This window comes from Argiope bruennichi, chromosome 1 (assembly GCF_947563725.1).
Source record: "Argiope bruennichi chromosome 1, qqArgBrue1.1, whole genome shotgun sequence".
Taxonomy (NCBI): Eukaryota; Metazoa; Arthropoda; class Arachnida; order Araneae; family Araneidae; genus Argiope; species Argiope bruennichi.
In genome coordinates, this window is record NC_079151.1 from 133232462 (window position 1) to 133257402 (window position 24941).

General features: G+C 29.5%; 1 protein-coding gene across 2 annotated transcripts in view; it reads right to left on the minus strand.

The window, feature by feature from the left end:
* LOC129991627 (band 4.1-like protein 4) overlaps positions 1-24941 on the minus strand; it is a 219125-nt gene that overhangs the window by 67132 nt on the left and 127052 nt on the right. For both annotated transcript variants that reach the window (XM_056098258.1, XM_056098250.1), the window contains exons 2-3: positions 12612-12716; positions 8182-8224 (exon numbers count right to left, since the gene is read on the minus strand). In XM_056098258.1, the coding sequence (XP_055954233.1) occupies positions 8182-8224; positions 12612-12716 (148 nt within the window). The remainder of the gene's footprint in view (positions 1-8181; positions 8225-12611; positions 12717-24941) is intronic.

The window sequence follows — 24941 nt, forward strand, 5'->3', positions numbered from 1 at the left end:
TATAGAATGCATGTTTCACATCCCCCCTTAAACAACTAGGCGAATTTATTAGACCACACTTATTTAAGACTTTTTATGATTATTTACACATTTTTACACACTTATTTAAGATGAGGGAAAGAACATCAACTTGGCAAAGCGCAAAAGTTAATTAAACATTTGGTTGATTGAAAATTAATCAAAATTTTACCAGTTTTTTTTTTTTCTTCTTTTTTTTTACTAACATCGGAGCAAATTATTCCACAAAAAATACTTTTATACAGTTTTAAAATACAAAAATTTACCTTTTCAATCATATCAGTTTTGTTTTCGTGCAATTTCCTCTTCCATTTTTATAAATTTTTTTCAAAATTTAATAAATAATTAACTGAATGAATTCAAACGATTTTAAAATAAGGAAATTTATAGATACTTTATTCTAAGCAAAAATGAGACTTTGAACTCTTCCATGTTTAATTTTGATATTTCTTTTCATTTTTTTTTTTTTTTTTGTATTTGTATTTTTGGTAACAAATTTTTATTGATTTTAAAAGACATTTCATGCAATGTTTCTAACAATATTTATTATTATTTAAGAACTAGAAAACATACGAGCACTTTTTACCAGAACTCATAAGCAAAATTTTCAGAAAAAAAGTAAATTTTGATATTTTTCCTTAATTTTTTTGTTATTTCTGGCGACACTTTTTTATTGATTTTAAAAAACATTTCATGCAATGTTTCTATTAATATTTATTATTATTTAAGAACCATAAAACATGCGAAGACTTTTTACCAGAGCTCATCAGCAGAATTTTCAGAAAAAAAAGTAAAAGAAACAGTAGAAAAGGAAGAACTTAAAAGCTGAAATTAATGACAACTAATTCATTTCCTTTATTGATATGGAGAAAATTAATTGTACACGGAACACCTGGTTAAATTGATATTCTCGTTTGAATTTTTTTTTTAAATCGATATTAATGATAAAAAGATTTTGCAATATTACAATATTTTACTAAATAAACGCAGTAGCACGACAACCTTACGTGGGCCAAGGCCTACAGTGCCTATATCTGCTTTATCGACCTAGGGCCCTGGGGTGCGAGGCATATGTCCTAGTTAGGTGGCCAGCCTAACGCAGAACCACCAGTGTTTAATTCCCAAGCATGCTTGTCCTCAGTTTATCGACCAACTAACTGGATGATAGCCCGAGGATCGAACCTCGGACCTGTGCGTAGGGAGAGCGAAGCCACCGGGCTTCATTACAATATTTTACATAAAAGTAGTTCGTACATTGAAAGGGTATATTAGCTAGTTGATAAATAAATTCAATATGATTTAGCTGAGACGTTTCATAATAATTATATCGTTAAATAATTCGCTATAATACAGAATAAAGATTCTTAAATTTCGGTCAATTGAAGTCTTCGGTTTTATATAATATCCTCTACTACAGACTTAAAAGGAACCGAAATTGAAAGCCGTTTCTTCATTACAAGTAATAATATACCTCAAACAGTTTTATCATATATAATAAATGCATCCAAACATCAGATTTAATATTCTAAAAGTCTTAAGCAAAATGTATCATTATTCCGTTTTAAATAAAAATTTTAATTTATTTACATAAAATCTATTTATGTACAATTTTAGGAAATTTAGTACAATTAGTACAATTTAGTATCTTCACTCTTCCTCCTTTGCAATCAATGTTTCTAAGAAGATTAAAAATTTCAGTTTCAAATTCTACATTATTACGAAATTACGTTGCCAATGCACTATGAGTCTACCTTAAATAAAGCGTTGATCTTAAGGGAACTCGATACCTTAAAAAAATATATTCTATTAAACCTTCATGAATTGATCCATTCTATAAAAACTAGTTACAAAGTTAAGCAGACAATAATTTTTCAAGCTGCCTATAACATAAAATATAAGCCTTGTCTCAGAAATGAATTAGTTAAAATCAAAATCATCAGTCAATTATGATTTTATGATACAAAGCACTACAGGCAGGGAATGATCAAGGCCTTTCCTCCATATGCAATGGAAGTTTCACCCTAATCTAAATATTGCTTCCATTCTTTATTCTTCTTTTAATTTAAGACAGTATAAATTGATTTTAAATAACTATGGGTTATTTCCAAGAGAGTTGGTTTCAGTATCCTGTGTGTGTTAAAAAAAAAATAGTAATTCAAACAAAATTGTAAAAGCAATTGCAAATTTTTTAACCCTCCAGCTGCTTATCCCTTCGACTTCTACGAGTTGGCAATCAGTCCATTTTCTATTGCATCCCGCGTATTTCACAATTTAAAATACATATTTTTGTTACATCATATTATTATCATGTAATATATAGTATCAGTTCACTTCGATTAAAAATATTTGAACTTATTTGCAAACATCGCATCTGAATAGTGAATTCTAAAAATTACTCAGTCAGAGGGTTAATGCATATCATTTATGAATCAACTACAAAAGCAAGCGGATAACACTAATTTGCACGAGGATTTGGAGACATATAAAAATTACTATAAGGATGAAGTTCTGAAATTAAAACGAAAGTGGTAGTAAATTGAATTAGTCGGTTGGGTAGCTTTCGTAAATGAAATTAAAACACAAAATTAAATTATCCTAAAAATAAAGCAAAAAAAAAATCGTTGCCTGGGGAATTCCAAAACTGTGATTCCTCCTATACAGTTGCCCGCTTTGCGCTTTTGATAATTCGGCCATGATTTCAAATCACACACACAAAAATTTTTTATCTTTGTGTATAATATAATAGTTTTATAATTTATTAAAATAGTTTTGATGATACTAATTTAATAAATTATTAAAATAATATCAAATTGATTTGGGATATTTTAAAAGTTTTGATAAAAATACAACCTTGCTCAGTGCATAACAATTTATTCAAAACCAGTGTACTATCCATATAAAAGTAAATGTTATGATTTAAGATGTTCTAGAAAAATATATATGCATAATGGCTTTGATAGAGGCCTATTATAATGACATTAATTTTTTACATCTTCACCTCGAGTTACTAGTTCACTGGTTGTGACTTTGGCACAACAACAACCTTTAGAATTCTTAGATATAAACAACATAGGAATGTAAAAAAATTTAAGATACCCCCCCCCCCTTCCTATCTGGAGTTGGACGTTAAGTTTTCCTAAAGTCATTATCCGATACCAAACGGGGATGGATCTCTTACAGCCTTGCTGAGGTCAATAACTTACATGTAGAAAGCGAAAAACGGCGCGGCAGAAAAATAAAAAGGCATCGAAAAAAGGAAAGGGGGGTTATTACCATTACGGATCCTTACCTTTGTAAACAGTATTTTTCTTTAAAAATTTAAAAGTATACTCTCTTTTGTGCAATTTTCCGAACTGAATTTTTCTTTCAGTACAGCACGGATCTCATTACTCGAGAAAATATCCATACTAGTTGAATCAAAAAAAGTTACGGAAAAAGAGCGAAAGAAAAAAAGAAAAAGAAAGAAAGAAAGAAAAGGAAAAACACACTGCACACACACACACTTTTTTTTTTTTTTTAATCGTTTCCTTTCTAGTTATTCGTGATTTGTAGCAGGGTAACTTCTCGAGAGTAACAGAAGTTTGGGTCATTTATTTAAATGCATCTGATTTTAAATAATTCAGTAAAATTACTTTAATGTTTACATCATAAAAATACAGCTAAAAGTGCTGAAAAAAAAACTTTTTCTTCTAACGATGACGAAAATAAAATGAGCTTACTTTTTTAAACAATTGTCAACAAATTCAAATTTTTTAAAAAATATATACTTCTAGCAATATTTTAATAAAAATATTTTAAAAAAAAACATCTTGAGCAAACCCTTTTTAACACATTAGTACTTATTTCTCTCCCAACTTCTCCTCTCTTTTTTTAACGATTACAACCTGAAACAAGCTAACAAAAATAAGTTTAACCCATTCACCGCCAGAAAAATTTACAGATGCTTAATTTTACAGCAGTTTCCTACATGATATCTCGTAAATGGCAGTGAATGGCTTAAAACAGCTGAAAAGTAATCTTTATAGTAATGATGGCGTGAAAGACGATTTTTAAAATAAAAAAGGTGATATATATCAGTAGATATTTTTCAATTAAAAAAATGATGTTCCTTTCTAAATAGTGTTTTCATGATTGCTGATAATATTTTAAGTACATTTTTATTTGAGGAAATAGAAGGAAAAGAATATAAAAATACAAGTCAAAGACAGAAAAATAATAAGATATTGATAGCTCTATATTATCTGCGTTTATTTCATGCATATAGGCGGAAATCTAATTTTGAAATATTATTTACCATTGTAATTATAACTTTTAATATTCATGAGTGATGCTTGCAGATATAGTTAATAGAAATTCTTAAATTTCTACAAAAAAAATTCGAAATCAATAAAATTAGTTTTATAAGAGTTCCAGTATTCATTATCAATGATAAGATGATTTTTTTTAAAAAAAAAAGAGTTCGCTAAAAAGTTTTGAATAAAAATAAACCTATATATTTAAATTATAAAAAAGGTAATTCAAAACAATTGAATCGATTAAAAATATCTATCATTTCCTTATAAACGAACAATGACAGAATGAAAAGAATTTTAACTCGAAAGCTTGAATTTTATTTGTGCACCTAACTTACCTGATGTACCTTTTTTTGGCCACACGGCCAACATCGCAACAATAATCTATTTCTGTACTGTATAAAGTCTTTTGTTGTTATTGTTTTGTACTCCAATATTAAGGCGAAGTCTAAAACATACCCGAATGAAATGAAGGCAGACGATTAAAACAGCCATTGCAGAGCATACACGCTGTTAAACGCGCATCATTGTCTGCGAGTTATGCTTAACAGTGTCTGGCATGAAATATACTACCGCATGAATGTTGCCCATGAGACCAAGAGAAGTCAAGCAGGGAATTACTACGTGAATAAACAAAACTTTAATTTTTCTTCTGTATAATGTTTAAACCTTCTTCTTCTTATCGTGGTTCATAAGAAAGTTATCTTATTACCGCAAAATGCCCAATAACGGTATTGTTGAGCTATTTTCACGATATTATCCGGCATTCAGAATATCGAACAATTTCGTGGAAATATCGTACAATAATTACTTTGTGGTGTTGTTGTTTATAATGGCACTTGCCATGGACAAGCTTGCTGACGAAGTCAATGATTTTAAGCCAAGGGAGCGTCTCTTGTTTTAGTAGCGCCAATTAGGGCCAAGAGTACGTCTTAGCTACTCACGCATCACGTTTGCTTCCACAACCCCTTTTTACAGGGGGGCACATTCACACATCTCACAGATAGAACAGGAAGAACAACCATGACCTAACCGGGACTCGAACCCAGGACGCCCAGGTCACGGGAAAGACGCGCTACCCCTATGCCAGGACGCCGGCTATCTTGTGTTAATAATGTAAAGCATATACAATGATTAAATTATTTTAAATAATCCAGCGTTTCAAAATATTGCATTTCTACACATTCTGAGTGCATTTTTCGCCAAGTTATCAAAATTTTGCAATAATTATTTTTAACTGAATTAAAGTATTTATATTAATGTTTAATTGAATTAAAGTATTTATATTAAAATCTTGGCACGTAGAAGCAAAGTAATAAGAGTTGTAAACTACATGAATAACGTAAATATACAAAAAGCACATATACAACACGTAGTTTTATCCAAAATTTAGTTTGCAAGTTTTCATCTCAAATTCTTTAGTGATTACTTAGTAAAACGCGGAAAAGATTAATAATTATATAATTATTTTTAACTGAATTAAAGTATTTATATTAATGTTTAATTGAATTAAAGTATTTATATTAAAATCTTGGCACGTAGAAGCAATGTAATAAGAGTTGTAAACTAGATAAAACATGAATAACGTAAATATACAAAAAGTACATATACAACACGTAGTTTTATCCAAAATTTAACTTGCAAGTTTTCATCTCAAATTCTTCAGTGATTACTTAGTAAAACGTGGAAAAGATTAATAATTATATAATTATTTTTAACTGAATTAAAGTATTTATATTAATGTTTAATTGAATCAAAGTATTTATATTCAAATCTTGGCACGTAGAAGCAAAGTAATAAGAGTTGTAAACTAGATAAAACATGAATAACGTAAATATACAAAAAGTACATATACAACACGTAGTTTTATCCAAAATTTAACTTGCATCTCAAATTCTTCAGTGATTACTTAGTAAAACGTGGAAAAGATTTACCGATATACTACATGGATTCTCTCTAAGATGTTCGTTCCATAAGAGATGAGAAATTGCAAAAGGCAAAAACTCATCAGAAAAAACTCTTTATATGACGAACAAAATGCAAAAACTCATCAGAAAACCGAAACGGGGAGCTTCTCTCTACGGGCGATTTCTTTAGTAGATGAGATTTCTGGTACCGGGAGGCCTATCCGCCTTGACTTACAGACTATCATCATTGCTCTGAACTCTCTTCTCATTTCTTGGTAGCTGTTTTTTTGATGGTCGAAAAGATGCAAATTTTGAATGATGAATATCCTTTGATGAAATGCAGCAAGATGCCGTTTTTCATTTATTTCAAGGTGGAAATGACGGAGAAATAAAATGTTTGATTCCTATTTTAACAAACTTGCTTTTACTATTTAATTAGCATGATATATTAAATCTAAGGAAATATGTTTTTGATTTTCTCTTTTCATATCCAGTTAGATTGGATTTGATAAAATTAGCGTAGGTTGATTCAGGGCTATGAAGAGTTGAACTAGAATTATTACAGACGGAACTCGAAGTTTTAACTTCTTAGCTGAATTCATCGCAAATCGAATATTCATCGAATTATCATATTTCGTAAATCATAAATTAAAATTCACTCATTCATATGAAAAGCAAATGAAATAATATATAAACATTTCTAGTGTTCTGTGAACTATTTGAATTAAAACGACAACGCATTCCCAAAATAGAATGTGTCATCGAATTCGACAACAGAGAAAATTGAATAGAGAAAAAAAAAAAAAAAACTCTTAATCTCTATCAAAATTATGAGATAATCCATTTTGTGAAAGAGCAATATAGATGTTGCACATTATATAACATTGAGCAATGATGAAATTCCGTATAATCTATTTTTTCTTTTTAATTAATTAATTACTAATTAATTAATTTAAAATTAATTAATTACTAATTAACTAGATTTTTTACTTGGTGTAAATAAGTTTTAACAAAGAAACTGTGACTGAATTAATTTTAAAAAATCAAATTATTCAAAAAATTGAATCGCAAAAGAGAGTTTTACATTTTCTTAATTATATTCTGTAGCCCTTACTCTCGTTCATAAAAGTTCATACAATTGTTACTGAAAAATAAAATAAAAATAATAATAAAAAAAAACTTTTGAAAGTTTAAAGTTAAGATACATATACATTTAAAGATATTATTTTCGTATTCATTTATACGAAAACTTTTTAATAAATTTTCAAGTAATTTTCTTTTTGCGCAAAAAATTTTATATACAATATTTTAAATTAATTTTTATTCACCATTTATTAAGCTTTTATTTATTTTCAGAAATTTTAAATTCGCGAAATATTTTTATGCCCAAGTAAAATGATTTCAATATTCCTTTTAATATTTCTAGCACTGTATTTTCGACAGTATTTTCTTTGCTTTGTTACAGTATATACACAACAGCAGATCAGAAATGAGTTAAAGGGCAGTCTTTAGAAAAGTTATTTCCCCTTACAAAGGATGCAATATTGCCCCCCTCTCCAGAGTTTCCTTTGATGATTTAATTTCTACAAAAAAAAAGTACAATAAGACAGTAGATAGATTTTAATATAACGAGCAATGCTATATAAATTACTGATGCGTTCCTTCTCTGAAAAACGCTGAATATGCGTCAGTTCTGTAACGTCTATAAGCTTGCTATTTTTTTTTTTTTTTTTTTTTTTTTTTTTTTTTTGTAAATTCTTCATGCAACAGAAGAATAACTTTCACGTAACTTTTATCTTTAATTAATGATACACAGCGCACTAAACTGCGTATAACGGCGGATGTTCAAAGAAATATGATCAGAAAACCACGACTTTCTGATTAGAATCCGATATATCGCCACCCTCTTACAATATCTGTCATAATGAAAACCATAAAATAAAAGAAAAAAATCTTTAACTTACCTTTCATCTGTTTTACAATGTTTTTATTCGGATCCAACCAATGCTGTAACAAAAAATATTGAAAAGGAAATAAATTATATACAATAATAAAATTTTCAGTTATATTTTCAAAAAGATAAGTATATTTTAAATATTTTTAAAACAGCCAACAGAAAATTAATCTATCTATTACAAGCATCGAACATCAGAAGTATTGATCTTATAGACTTTTCAGCTAAAATTTAAAAAACATATTTCAGAAAAATTAAAGAAAACTAAAAGGAGAAAGGATTTCTTTTTCCCTCTGTCATATTTACAAGGTGACAAATGTAGAGATACTGACTTTTTTTTCCAAAGAAATATACAAATTTAGATGTTATTTTCTATTGAATGTACTGAATAAGAAACATTATTAATTTTTCCATTTGTGGAGGGAGGCAGCAATTGACACATGTCCTTGTACCTCCCCACATTTGACTACCAATGAAAACAGAAGATCTCAGTTTAAAAAAAACAGTGGTGGAATAGTAATAACCAATTTTATAATCAAAGTATTCCCAATTAACATAAATGAATATTTGTCAAATATTAGAGTAATAATTGCTTTTTGACCTACTTGACAGATGATTCACGCAAAATGGGAAGGCGTTGGGTATGGTAGGATTTCAGACAAAATGGTAATAAAAAAAAAGATGTCAAAGAAATAAAAATAATAAAAAAAAATCATGGAATATCATGCCAGCTGTTCAAATCAGGGTTACCATATTGGCCTTCCTAAGGCCAAATACAGGAAAAATTGCCAATTTTTTTTAAATGTCTTAGAACCTATTATTTGGTCTTTAATTCATTTTTGGTTATAACAGGCTATATGTTCATCTTAAATTTATTTTCCCTTTTTTCCAATTAAATACTACTAGTTCATTACAAAAAAAAGAATAAAGTCCACTTTAGATCATTTTGAGCATATTCCTTTTTATCTAAAATTCTCATCAAAGTTTAAAAGAAAAAATATGCGAACTATTATTCTGAATTCTCATGCAGTGCAAATTTTACCATGTAGCTAAATATTCCGTCGTATATCTATTTTAGACGCACCTTTACTGTTATAAATATTCTTCTTATTGTCCATAAATCATTTTATTAAAACTTTATTAATGTGACTTGCTTCCTTTATTGACTGAAAGCCCCCCACTTTATTCACCCGCGCTCAGTAGATCTGCTCACATTATGAATATAGATAGTTTTTGAACTTTTTGAATGTAAAATTTAAATTTTAGATGAAAGTCCGTTATAAAAAAATAAAAACCATCTCTCTCCTCATAAACGTGAAAGAATATTAATGATTATGAGTAAAATAATTTAGAAAGACTTTGGTTACTGAAAAGACATTATTTCACATGCACTTTATATAATTTTAAAAAACGCTTTAAATCAAAATAATTTTCTATACTATTTCCGACTGTCATACCACGCATTGGTGTAACCATGAATTTCATCTCAATATATATAAGTTATTTTATTGATGTTCATTAAAAAAATCGGTTCAATTTAATTCAAAATTAAGTTCTTCAATTAAATCAAAGATAATGAGCGCCCCTATGTGACCAATAAATAAAAAAAAACATTTAAAAAAAAACATTTCCTTTCAAAGCTTTTTTATGAAATAAACAAACAAAAGCAATCCCTAATTTTGAAAAATTGCATACAAATTATCTCAATAAACATATTTAGGGGAATTCTTTTAATTTATCATTTATTGGTACTTCATTTTTCTTTGCCACTTTTTTCGTAGGTTAAAAAAATAATATCCATTTCAAATGGGGCACCCTACAGAAAAATAGTTTAAGAAACCTTCCATTAAATGAAATTTGGCCTCGTTTTAAAAGATGTTCGGCACATTATTTCGCCACTGCTCTGGCAGCCCTGGTGTCAATCAGTTTCGGGTGGGCGTCTGAAAACGATATAGCTTGACGTCTGACTCTCAGCGTGTTGTCTCAAAGGTACCATTTCCCAACTGCCGTCACACGATTTATGATGGACAAGAATGGGAAGGAAGAATGTGTTGTCATACTGATAATGGAACAAGGTTTCGGAAGACTCCGCGAATTCGTGTAAAGTGGAAATCACGTGGGCCATTCGTACCGAAGGCAGGTACGTATGGCTCCAAAAGGCTTATGTAACGGTAAAAAAAAATATTTAATCTAAAAAAAAAACTAGAAAAAAGAAAACATTTTTACGCATGACAAATTTTCTGCTATTAAACTATTTGTGGTGATCAGAGAATTTTTTGAAATTACATCAATATAAAAGTATGCAATAAAAATTATGAATTTAATAAAATTCTTGTATCGTACACAATTTTCAAAATTTCAAATGCTGCAAGATAAGGTTTGTTGTGCCAATAAACAAATAATTTTTTTCGAACCTTCTTATTTACAGTTGCTTGTTGAGCTTTATAACTTCCAAATAAAAAATAAAAAAAATGCCATTCATAAATTCTTAAATTATTAAAAAATAAATATCCAAAAAATCATTCATAAATTATTCAATCACTATTTTCCATGATTGAATCACAGAAAATCGATGCTCGAGCGACATCTGCATAAATTATTATTATTTATTCAGGTGCATCTAAAAATATTGAAGAATTCTAAATTTACATTTTTATGGCAAAGTTGTCAGTAGAAATTTTGTCATAAAGATTTGTCAGAAAATGATGTTCAAGGCATTCGTCAAAAGTCGTTTTAGATGTTAAGGTGAAATACGACAAATAATTTGCTCGCTTTTTAAAAATAACTATATTGCTTACATAAAAAAAAATTTTAAAAAAAAACCCGCAAGATTTATAATAAAAAACTAGACTATATGTTCTCGAAAGTTTTTTTTTCTTCCCAGAATAATTACAGATATCACTAACATAAAAAGGGGTTCCATAACCTGCCACACATTTTATCTCGATTTAAAACATTGTACCAATTTTGCATTTTATTAGAGTTTTAATTTTTCGAATAACACATAAACTAATGGGCTTTGCACTGTACATCTTTTTTTCTTTTTCAAAGTGAATGGGAAACGACAGCAGAATAAATAATCGCCTTCTCGTCTGCTTTTTAAATGTGTAGATAAAATCTCTATGTGGGGCGAAGACTTCAGGTGTAAGTAATAAACTGCCATTTTTACGAGTATAGCCAAGTATTCGACACACTACCAAGTATTTTTCCTTTCTTCTTCTTCTTTCGTTTATTCGTGAAAAGTCTGGAAGTTGAACATTGATAAGAAGAAACTAGGAATGCAGTATTGTGTAGTTAATTTGATTTCTGTTTCATAATAATAAGATATTTATTTAATTTATTCAAATGAAGTAGAAAAAGAAATTCGCAAAAAAAAATTTTTTAAATACGTTTTTGTTTTAAAAATTGTAATTAGTATTAGGGTAACAGTTTCATAAACTGTATTTCCCAATCAAAGAATTTAGGAATCTAGAAAATATTTGCATCATATTTACAGATAGTAACAAAACAAGAGTGATTCTGAAAGTCATATAATTCGCAACATTTGATTAAAATTTCCAAATAAAAGTATTTAATTAAATTTCTTTGGTTTTTATTTAATGCTACATTAAGCTATTCCGTTTTCTCGAAGGCATGCATACTTGAGATTGCGACGAAATTTTTCCAACGCAATGGATCGTGCAAGTTTTGCAACTAAAAAAAATGTCGGTGGGAAAAGAAAAAAAAAAAAAATTTTTTTTTTTTTTTGAAGCTTTGATTAAGAAAGAAGTTTGTGATTTTAAAGTATAATTATAATAAAACCTCACCAAATTGACGCACCCATATACTAGAGTTATTTATTTCTTTAATTTATAAATCAGAACAACAGATAATTTTTTATGGTATTTTATATTAAAAATAAAATTTGGTATGCTCATATAATCCTCGCTATTATCGCTACTTTAAAATGTTTTTAAAAACTTTTTATTTAAAAATAAAAAATAAAAAAAATTCCATTAGAAAAATTAGAAAAAAAAAAAGATTATTTTGAATTTATGACTTTTTTCTTTCATTCTCTCTCATTCAATATACTATGAATGTCCCCTAACAAATGTTGTTTGCTCATGTAATTAAAATCAAAATTTAATGAGATTATAAAAGTTGTCAAAGTGTTATAAACTTTCATTCTGATAATAAAAAAAATTCACAAGAAGTTTATTATTTTTTTAACAAAATATTCCTGAACAATTATAAGTTAACATTCTCCATAATATCTGCGCGATAAAACTGTACGCTTACTTGTTGGAATATATAAATTAATCCTAGCCTTAGTTAAGAATTACGGAATATTTTATAGTTAATTTAACTAACATTCAATTTACAATAGATCGTACTACATCATAGATCTCGAGTTATTTAATTAATGATATTTTTTTTGTAACAATTTAAAATATACGTTACCCTTTGTCCAGTTGCATCTACAAATCGGAGGCCAAAATAAGCTGTTTCCATCAAATTCAGATGTTTAAACACTACATCTAGCAATTGCTGACCTCTAGAAGACTCCTGAGAAAAAGAAAGAAGGGGAAAAAATACACATAAGTAACCTGTTACTCAGATGAATCGATGCATTTTAAGTGTCTGAAATACATACAAGTAAAATACACACATTTTTTTTTTTTTCGAATTACGTTAATAAAATTTCTTTTTAAACATAAACGAAACAATTATGCTGGTGGGGGGAAAAAGAAGGAAAAAAACATTTTTTTTTTCAGCATAATTATGTTTTTTTTTTTTTTTTTTTTTTTTTTTTCAGGATAGAAAACTGTAAAACACTTCGTAGTTTCTTTTTAAAAAACCTGTACTGAAGAGGGACGAGACTATTCATGATGAGGGAGATGAAAATAATCGACGAGTTTCAGGAACAGTCATTTAATTATTTTCTAAGTTTCACATTTCACAAAAACAAACACGAACACGAAAATACACGACACTCACTAGAATACAATATAATTATGACCCCCAAGGAGGATCATGGGAAATATACCTTGATGTTAATAAAATAACGCCACCTGTTGTATCAAAAGAAAAGATAGTAGAGTTATATAACCGCTACAGTATAATGTCTGAGCAATTCACTTTTTTTTAAAAAAAGTGTGAAGAATTTTTAATTTTAATTTGCAATTTAGTGAAGTAGAAACTAACTTGAAAAAAAAATCAAAATTATGAATGTGAATGAAAATTTTTCTATTCACAAAACTAAACCACGAGTTGCCATTTTTTATAAAAGATCCGCAATTTAAGATTTGAAAATGATATAAAGTTAATTTTGATCTTATCTACAAAATAAAAATAATTAATAGTTGTGAAAAAGTTATTTACTCATAAAATTATACTTAAAGAATAATTTAAAATAATACTAATTTAATGTAATAGCGAAAAGCTTTCAGAATCTCTAGTAGTTTTTTTAAAAAAGCAGAAAATAAATTTGCTCTCACCAAAGACAAAATAATGAGAAAAATAGTTAAAATATATTCTATAAACACTATTTTTAATGTAGATTTTGAATACATCAACCTAGAGAAGGAATTCCCTTTTCCAACCACAAATAGAATGAAATTCAATGACAAATCAAGGCTCAGTAAGATTCTCAAACAGCATTAAGCGAAAATAATGAAAAGACTTTATTTTTTTTTAGAATTTTAAGATGGAACCACAACTTATTAAATATCATCTCTTTTGCTGCCAACTAAGCCAGGAAGAAAAAACGTCAAATACAAGTCTAAGAAGAACCCTCAACTTCCCCGCCAAGCTATTTGATTATGTAATACATTTGGTTATGAACTTTTTTAACGCAGTTTGAGAACAAGAAATAATTCTCAAGAGAATATAATTTAAATACAATCTTAAAAGAACAAATTTAAAATCGAAATAATCACTTATTTTTAATTATAATGATCTGAATTGTCTTTCAGGGAATTTTAGGTAGATCTTGTTTTCAATGAGTAGTTTCTAACTAAACAAAACGAATCAGTATACATGTGATGTTTTTCGATCGAGACGAAACCGAAACCAAAATAGCGAAAAGCGAAGGAAAACAAATTAAAAGAGCAAAGACAAATCATGTGGGGAGAGGGAGGGAAGAGAAGTGAAAAAAACCCATCCTTTGGAAGGCTCCAAATCGGTGTTACGAAATTCTCAGCTCAGTCAGCGATAAGTTCAATAAGAGAAAACAACGCTTTTCTCTTTCGGATGTAATTATGCGTATCGCGCTATTAAATATGCAGTCCCATTCTGTATCTTTCCTATTTGTTGATTACCCATTTTTTCCCTCTCTCTTGATTCACTTTATTTTTTATTCATTTTTCTTCTATTTCTGTTCCTGCACTGATCATTTAGCTTTCAGTGTCCAAAAATATTCAAACAGGATTAAAAAGGACAATACATGTCTTTTAATTTATTTTAAGTTGTGCTACAAGTCTGCAGCCCTAAAAAGGCGAGTCGTTACTGGTTAAGAAGTAAGGTATGATTTTTCCAGCCGAAAAGAGTTGTTAATGAAAAAAAAATGTATAATAAAAAAGTTTATTGATTGATCAGATTAAATTCTTATTGTGTAGCAATACGAAAATTGTATATTGAGATGAACTATTTAAATGAGACTATTCAAATTAATGAACAATTTGTATTTAAAAAAATCTTATTAACTAATCAAATTGGATTACTGTTGTGCAGCAACATAGGAATTATACGTTGAGAAGAACTGCATAATTCTGAAAAGTATTCAGATAACGAAGGCAACGTCTGACATAACATCTCATAATTCAAACTTCCAAACCATACTATCATCCTAAAGCCTCGTTCCGACAACCTGCGACGCCTTGAGTCAGGCAAATTTTGCCCTCTTTCCCCTCTCTTGTGGTTTTTCTGTGGTACTTTGATGTCCGTTCATTTTACCGTTATTTTGCGGGAAGTTCCCGATCGCTGTCCATAGGAGCGGATGGTCCAATAATGGGTCAGTTGGCAGATTTATGACCAAATAAGGCTGATCAAGTAAGGCCATAGGTTGTCGAAACGGGGCTTAAAACGCATAAAATATTCATCAAGGCCGCATAAATAACAGAGCCTTTTCTTAGGATGCATAGATCTAAAGAAAAATCATTCAGTAAACACAACACTTACACGGGAAATTCAAAAACCATTAACATGCATTTAAAAAAAAAGCTAAGTAAAAAACAAAAGAAGAAGCGAGTTCTACAAGAACAAAAATCGGGTTTGTTAACTCGATTTAGCCGGCGTCGAAAGAGCAAAGATTATAAATCCTAAAACCCTTTCTCCTCACGCCGAAAGACAGTTTCTGTGCGTGTTCACAATGCCGCAAATGACACCTGCATGCATAATAGTCGCCCGATAACTATCCTTAACAACTTAAGCCATTAACAGACAATGAAATGGAATAGAAGGGCGGGAAAAAAGGAATAAAACTATATCGCTTACTTCCGTCACGGCGTGACGGAATGTTCCGGCTGCAAATCAGGGCTGCCACATCAGAAGGGTAAAATAAAGCCAAACGTATTTAAAAAAATAGGGCCAAAAAAGTATCAGGCTTCGATGGTTCTATAGAAGCAGTGATATATCACCAAACAATCAAATAGTTTTCCTAAAAAACGAATCCCTATAATAGTCATGCATTGAAGGTAAATAATGCTCGAGGGCCTCTCCCACTCGCACTCATTAGTTTATTCGGTTCTCTATAAACATTAATATGTTAACTTCGCATTCACCCTTCAGGAATCATATCAACTTTGCTCACTACAAGCTACACCATAGCTCAATAATATGGCTTATGTGTATAATGGAATGTTGGAAATAATGTGAAAAATACACATTATTTTCCAGAAGAAATTCAAATCTCATCAAAAATGTTTTTTAAAAAAACTCTTTGATTTTAACTCATTTTGTTAAAGTATATCAAAATTAGTATTGAATTAATTTATTTCATGCATCGTAAGTTAACCACTTAACTGTTTTATTTTCTTTACTATCTAATAAGAAGACACCTTCTATTTTGGGAATATTTTCTTATTTTGATTCAAATGGAAATCCATTGAATACTCGACTTATCGATGTATTTGAAGTAATTTTAATACAGAATTATAATCGTTATGAATGGTTTATTTTTTGCTTACAACTATTGAAATTCAATAAATAGATGCACGTATGGCATACGGGCAAAGCAATTAAGAGGTTAATATTTCGCTTGATTATTTGATTTTCAACCTACAGGTCTCCTGGCAGACATTTATTTATCAATTTACTAGTTGATACCCGGCGGGTTGCTGCAGCAGAACAAATAATTTTTGAAATATCGTTTGAAATGTGAAATAGCTATCTTGTTTAATTAGGAATGATTGAAAGAATGATATTTATTTTCTTATCGACAATGAATACGTTCACTGAAATTGAACGATATATAAAGCAGAAATATAAATAATATTTATTCTAATTTTTGGCTTTATTGTTCAAGTATAGGATAAACAATACTTTTTGCCTTTCCGTCTTCATCAATAACAATTAAATTTCTTGGCTGTCCGACTCGTGAGCATGCAACATGCAACTGGCTATGTGGAAAACATGGATTTTCTAGGTTCAAAGCAATAAGCTGGGAAAGTTTTATCGCAATCGGATGAACGGTACAGCAGCTCATAAAATATGAGCAACCAAACATTCCTTTTTATGTATTAGATTATTATTATCAGAATGAAAGCGAGACTGAAAAAAAAAATTAATAAACTATATTTAAGATCATCAGCAAAAAATGACCAAATCATCACAATTAAGAGATATGGTAGAGAGAATACTACAGAATCTATAATTTCCTTGAACAGGTGGTTACAGTCTGAATATATTGAAACCGCAAATATTAAATTTATCCGTTATTTTCCATTTTAAAAATAACGGATAAGAATAAAACCAAAAATAAATTAAAATTGACATAAAATTCTCTATATCGATATTTAAAAAAAAAAGGCACAAATTCTACACATTTAGCCTTAAAAGGGCCAATTCGGCAACCCTGCTGCAAACCATTCGGCCATAATGTAATAATATGAGAGTTACAATGTGGAGTCACGATGTGTTCACAAAGATTAACAAAGAAAAAAAAATCAAGGTAGAAATGAGTTAACCGTGATTCATAAATCGATTGTTGGGTTTTGTCATTGGGCTGCCTCGTTTAAACCGGCCTCACACGAATTTCCTTTTTTTTATGTTTGTTTGTGCGTGTGGTTATTCTTGGTAAAAAGGTTCAATCACTTTCAACATTTGCTGTGGTTTATTTAAAACTTGTTCCATTGTTGGTATGGCTATACAATTGAAATGCCAAAAATTATTTTAAATATTTTTGTATCAACATAGATAAATCACGTAACAAAAAGGTATAAAAAATATACTATCTCTACAAAAAGAAGAAAAAGAGCAAAAAGATCAATCTTAGCAAGAGTTTTCAGAATGCTCATAAAAGTATTGATCCGTAAATGTAATCTAAGATCGGCAGGCAACCTGATGTGTTTATTTGATCGTTGCCAATCGATATAATAATTTATCAAATAATATTAGAGGATGATTATTTTTATTTTATAAATATACATAAAATAAATAATACTATCAAATGGCATCAAGTATTTATAAATCACCGAATGAAGTACAAGCACAAAATACGAATAACATGCCCGCTGAAAGAATGAATAGAGGCGGCTTATCTACACGAAAAATAATGACAATGTTCCGGAAGGTTGGATTTCGAAACTGTTATATATCCTCCGTTCATTTTTTAAATTCATCTTTAGTTGCATTTTTCGTCCATAATTTGTAGAATAATTTTTAAATAAAATGTAACTTTTTTTATACTAACGCAGCCATACGACTAGTTATCAACCATTTATTCACGACCACGGGTTTTGAAATTTGGTGAGTATAATAATTGCGATAGATATGAAGGGTTTATAGAGCATTTAGTTCATTGAATGTTAAGGAACATTTGGGGATATCTAGAACAGAATTTCTTAAAAGAGAAAATATTGATTATTAATTTAAAGATAAAAAGTATTTAAAGCAAGTACATACAGTGGTTTAATAGTAGGAAATGTGTTCATCAAAAGATACTCTAATTTATGAGAAATAAAAAGAAATTGAATTTAACACAATTAACATCTCTCCCTTATGTCCTTTGTGAGGACAACATCAAATTTTTGATGCTACTTATCTTGATTCGTGCTCTGCACTAGTGTTTTTAAACTGTAAAGTTCAGAAATATTGGAAGGCTAAAGATCTAATGGCATCATGGCCAATCTTCTGGGCATTTGTAGTAAATAAATAAATTATTGTATTTAGTTGGAATATTTAAATGCCAAGATAATTTTTTAATTATAAATGAACATAGCTAAAAGCTGAGTTTTATGAATACAGTAGTTTACTTCAGAGCATTTAATACTTTGATTGTCATTTACATCCATTGATTTACTACGTATAATTAAATTTAATGCGTCCAATTCCATTAAAAATTTGGCGAAAAATCAATGTTCTAATTTAATTGGCTCTATAAAGTTAGGGATTATTTCGTCATTCTAATTCTGTAATCCAATCGCGAACTCTGACTATGCATATGAAAAAACGATAGTTGACATTAATCACTTCCTCCGAACCAAAAATTACACACTGCCCCTCTTAATAAATAGCAGTCTCTCACATATACTATAAACATGGCGCTTTGGTGAATTGACAATTTCGAAAAAGAAGACGAAAAGCAGCCTAACATTAATTATATCCACGGTCGGAATTCTCATTCATGTCCCTAACTAGAAAACTGAGTTCCTTGCCACTAAGATAAGGTCAGACCTTGAAGCTGGTCCGTGGGAACCGAAACGACACCAGCCTTTCTGCACTCTTCATAATAAAATCGTACGTGATTGACTCTCTTAAAAGCCTCTGAGCAGCCTCGGGGGCTTGCCCCTCTCCCCCCTGGACTCCCCTTTGATCACTTCATCAGCTTTTTATTTCAACAGATAGGCTGCTAAGGTGAAATGAGAAAGAAAACATAGATAAGTGAAACTATGCCTGTGGTGTGGTCTCATTTATAGGCCGAGATGTCACACCGTTTTGCTTGCGTGCAGATATGGCTTGGGAAAATGCTGACTGAGGAATGAATACAAAATCAAATTGACTGCGTGCACTAAAATTATCTGCGCAGTAGATGAAATAGATACTTAAAGGTCTAATAACATTTCGCTTCTTTGCAATACAATGGCGAATCCGACTCATCACATTTTAAAGAATATCATTCTGTCATTGTAAATTTGGAGTTTTTTCGGAGAATTAATCATTAATATGCAGTTAAAAGTGTCTAAGAAGAAGAAAAAATTGAGCTAATGTCCTTTTGTTATTTAACCAGTTAACTGCGGAATTTATATTTTAAAGTCCCTCAATTCACCCTTTTTTAAAGTCAAATGATGACGCATATACAAATCGAAAGGAATGCAAATGGTTGCATAATAAATTCTGCAAAAAATTATAATAAAGCGAATGAGATTTTATTTTCATTAGATGAAAAATGACACATCGACTGCCTCAAAATGAAGATTTGGAATGGCATACAACATGATGAACTACTACATGTGTATATACTATATGTGCATATACATGTCGAACGTACTTAACTGGTTAAAAATGTCATTATCCAAAACAGAAAAAAAAAAAAAAAAAAACCACGTGCAGTTCAATATATAAGATGCATAAATTGTATACAGACGATATTTTAATACGCATGTTTTTTTTTTGTTGTTGTTGTTGTTACAAAGACGACATTTTAAAACTACATGAATACATTAAGGCATTTTTCTTTCTTTCCTTTCTTTTGAATTCTACTTTTAGCTATACATACATACATACATACATATATATAAACCGAAGAAAAAGTTCCCAAATTATCTATAACATATTTTAAAAAGCATTCATAATTTTCATAAACTTCGATTCAAATAATATGATTAGCATTTAGATTGAAAATATTTATATTATGCTTCAGATAGATAAAAGTTTAAAAATTATATAGAAGTTTCGATGCATAAGATTCTAAAAGGGGCATTATTATTTTTTTTCCCCTGCCTCCCATCTATTTTTAATAAAGAAGCGGCCACACATTTATTTTTCAGAGCACAATTTATTCAAACACGTGGTCACCAGAATTTGTATCTCAATTTATATTATTAAAATCTAATGAAGAAAATATTGAATTTCTAAAGTATTTTCTAAATTTCTTTGGACCAAAAGCATTAATTACAATATTTATCGCTTATAAAAGATACGCGACTTCAGAATAGAAAAACAAAAGTTTTCAATGGACGGCTTCAATTGCAAGTAATCCAAACAAATGTCTAAGAATCATCAGTTTTCTAATGCTTTCAAATTTAAATTGCATACTTTTTCACATTTTAGTAAAACACAAAAGTACATAAAATTTTTTATAAAGATTCATTTACATAAAGTAGATGAATCATCAGAAAATAGTGAAAAACTCAGTCAATAAAAATAAATAGAAAAATGAAATAAAAGAACATTGAATTAGGGTCTAAAATCTTCTATAAGGGAATTACTGAATTATTTATTAAAAAAGAATCCCAGGAAAATAATCTTTTAAAAAAATATGTAGCATTATTTAGAGTAGAGAGATATGTAGTACTGTTTGTAGAGATTTTTTTCAATAAATTGTCATCGTTAAAAAGCATTTAATTATTATTTTTGGAAATGTCAGGGAACTAAAAATAAATTCACTTTCAAAAGAGATTTTTATTAAAAGAAAGCATAAAATAAACAGTTATGAATTATATATGTTAGAACTGGCTAGTATTAAAAATATAAAAATCCATTATGTAATGATATGAGGAAAACTTTTATGACTGTCAGTTCGATTTGTTTTTATTCCCACTAAATATAAAAGCATCATTGCGAAAATACATATATTTATCAAGTTTCCCTAGAAATTTGTTCCCGTGGCTTGTGACTGAACTTGCAGAGATTGTATTTGGAACCAATTCTTATGATACATATATCATCATCAGCCCCTTGGCTGATCTATGATCTCCGAGAATTACTGACATTTCACGAAAAAAGCCAAATCACCATAGGATATGGGAATAAGGTTTCATTGTATCGAACAAGGATTAGAACATTTGTAATGTACTTTCTGACTTCCCTTTCTTGTTTCTCTAAATAAGCATGAAATTTTGTTACAAAAATTTCTCACAAGCGAAAGCTGAAAAAATCGACTAATAAAGATTTTATAATTAAGGAAAGCCAATAGTGTTTTATTACCTAATTTCTTGATTAATTTATTCGTGTTCAATAAAATGTGTGGTCATTTAGTAAAAACTCTAACAATGATAAAGTCACATAAAAAAAAAAAATATGCTCTTCTGATTCAGTTTTTTTTAAACATAAATTAGTTTTCAATTGAAATAAAACAAATCTTAATGGCTTTGTTATTATATTTTTAAAATAGAGAATTTTCTTTTCAAATTAAAATAAAATCAAAACCATCCAAGTCCGTTATCATTTTAAAGCTTTATATGAAGTTCATGCTTTTCTAAACACGGTGAGGATTTTAGCATCTAGCGACAGTAGGAAATGAACATCATGAGGCCTCTATTTTAACAAACTGGTTCGCTTAGTTTGGTTTTTTAGTTTAACATGCTAATTAAATTTAAATCATATTTTAATAATTTTATGAGACAGCATATTTACTAATGACTACTCAACATCACATTTGTATTCATTATTATTTAAGCAGAAATTCGGTGACCAATAATAACGTAATAATTAAAATAATGTTACGAAACATATGTGAACTTGGATATGCATATTTGATAAAGTATTAATATTATCCTCATATTTAATAATTCACGAAAATAGACTATAAAACTTATACAATAATTTAAGATATATATTTTTATAAATTTATTTAATTGATATTTAGGCTAATAAAGTCTTTTAAATTCATCTGCCTAATTCCAGCTGTTTTATGCAGTAGTTTGGTTCGTTTAATCGGTAACCCGCCTCTGTCTAAACACAAATACATATAAACTTAAATTATTGTTTTAAATTCTACTGATTTTAAAACAATAATTATGTATTGTTGTATCACAAGGTATGCAGCGTTTAATATTTACAGATTCCGATAGAACACAATAAGTATATGTGGTGTATAACATGTGGGGTCCCTGAATATAGCGTCATAGTCTAATTACCCACATGTTATAACATCAAAATGCTCGTCTTAAAGTATTCTATCCGAATCTGTAAATATTAAACGCAGCATACCTTGTGGGACACACAGTAAATGTAATAGCGGCATTTAACAAGACATCACCATGGAAAAATGAAAAAATTGCAGTTTAAATGTTTATGGAAGCATTAGTCATTAAAAAGTTTTAAGAATTTCTCACGGTATTAATTTTATTTTGAATGCTGATATTGAAAAAATGCAGACACATTAGATAACTGAGTTAAATGTCCGAAAATATGAAGTCCAATTGAAATCCAAAAACAAAGCCTTTCGCAAGGCTACAGCACTGATAAAAATGTCGAAAAATTTTCTATCACATCACGTTGCTCCATAAAATAACAAATATGAAATGAAAACTGAAGAAACTGGTCTCATTCTTGTCAAGCAGCGCCAAGAAACAATCATATGCAAGGTGGTATCGGAAAAGAAACACATTGAAAAAGAACAATAACAGAGATAAAAATCTATGTTGCATTTCAGCAGTCTACGTATAATTCGTCGAAATGGCGAAATACAAGCTTTTCTGTCATTTCCATTCAAATAAAATGAAAAATCTTGCGTAATTGACCTCTAGGCCTTGAGGTCGAGACTGAAGCAACAAAGTCAGTCGCCTAGTGACATATTCTTCTCATAGAAAATGATCCTCACTTTCACCCCTCTCTAGTAGAGAACGAGTTCAGTGGCCCAAGAAAGATCTTTCCAACTTTTTTGTTCTTTCTCCTCTTCTTATGTGATTGTTTTCTTTATCTTGGATAGGTTTCGGACAGGGTAATCTCTCCTCTCCCCCCCCTCTCAACATATTCTAGAGGTCGTCGAGCAAAGGTCAAAGCTGAGCCTTATACCGTAGAAGGTTATGTCTAGCTGCAATTTTCACGACAAATTACCGGCTACTGATTTAATGTTTCGTGAGGAAATTGCTAATGGGAATAGGCACTCTCTCCCGAACCCTGTGTTTATATAAAGTGGGAGTAAAGAGAAAAATGAAGAAGAAAAGCAAGAAAAAGGTTCTGTTTGCATGATGACAACAAACACCCGGAAAAAGGGTTTTTTTTAAAAGGAAGTTTTAAATAGAAAAAAGCATCTTTAAACAATATTTTACTCATATATTTAAATATTTTCAACAAACCGGAACTTCTTAAAATATTGTTTTGAAATATGATCGTGCAAATGAGTTTTTGTATCTAGAAATCTTTCATAGCGAATTCTTTTCGTTAATCTTTAATAAAAGGATGCAAAAATAATTTAAAAAGACATTCAAATTTGAATTATTTTAATTATTAATTTACTCGTAAATAGAGTAAAGTACGAAAATACTTTGTTGTAAAACAATCGCATAAAAAAACAGACACTTATTTAATTGTACAGCTTAACAAGATTTTTTTTATATAATTTATTTTTTTCAAAATTTTATTTGTAATATTTAGAATAAATAATTTTTTCATTTCGTATAAGATACGTAGCCAATTAAGAATCATAAAAGTTTTCTTACAGCGAAAATAACATACCTAAAATTAATATCATTAATTTCGATTGTAAATTTTATAGCAAGTGAGATCGGTTTCAACTTAAAAATTCTCTTATGTTTTCGGGTTGGAATGGGACGATTGTCTTCGGTGCTTTTGAAGCTGTTTTGTTTTACATGATTTACATACTAAATCGCAACGTTTCTTTTCATCTCATGTAAATCTAGACATTCATAGTGCCAGAATTGGCATGGAATGGGCTGGAAGGTTGTATATACAACGTTTCTTAATTTCTCTAGGTCCATTTCGAAAAAAATTAAGCGGGTATATTCTCACTGAAATATTCTTGGGCAGGTCTGAGGCGCTTGGAGTGGACTTGTGATATATTCTAAAGCCCTGTTCCGACGACCTGCGCCCCCCTTGAGTCTGGCACATTTTGCCCTCTTTCCCTTCTCTTGTGGTTTTCTGGGGTTTTTTGATGTTTATTTATTTTACTGACAATTTGCGGGGAACTTCCGATCGCCGTCTAATGGCGGGGATGGTCCACCAATGGGTTAGTTGGAAAATTTATGATCAAATCCGTAAGACTACAGGTCGTTGGAACGTGGCTTCACAAGAAAACAAAGAAGTAAAATTGGCGTGGAATGCTACCATTCCATTGCCGTACTTTGTAATAATTATGAATGACATTTTTCATAGTTTTTGAAATGATAACAAATTTCATAATCACACATGTTCGATCAGATTAAAAATGGATCATTGTGGACATAATTCAAACCGTTGCGGCCTTTTTTATAATAAAAATAATTCGGCAATCTTGCTAGATTACTTGTAAGAAATTTTTAAAAGGTCCAAAACGACTTCATCTACCACGAGGCTAAAAATCAAATTAATACTATTAAATTTAATGAATGTAATTCTTTTCCTCATAGAAACCGTTTTATCCCAATCATCTTAGGGTAAGTAAGTGTTATATCTCACTATAAAAACATA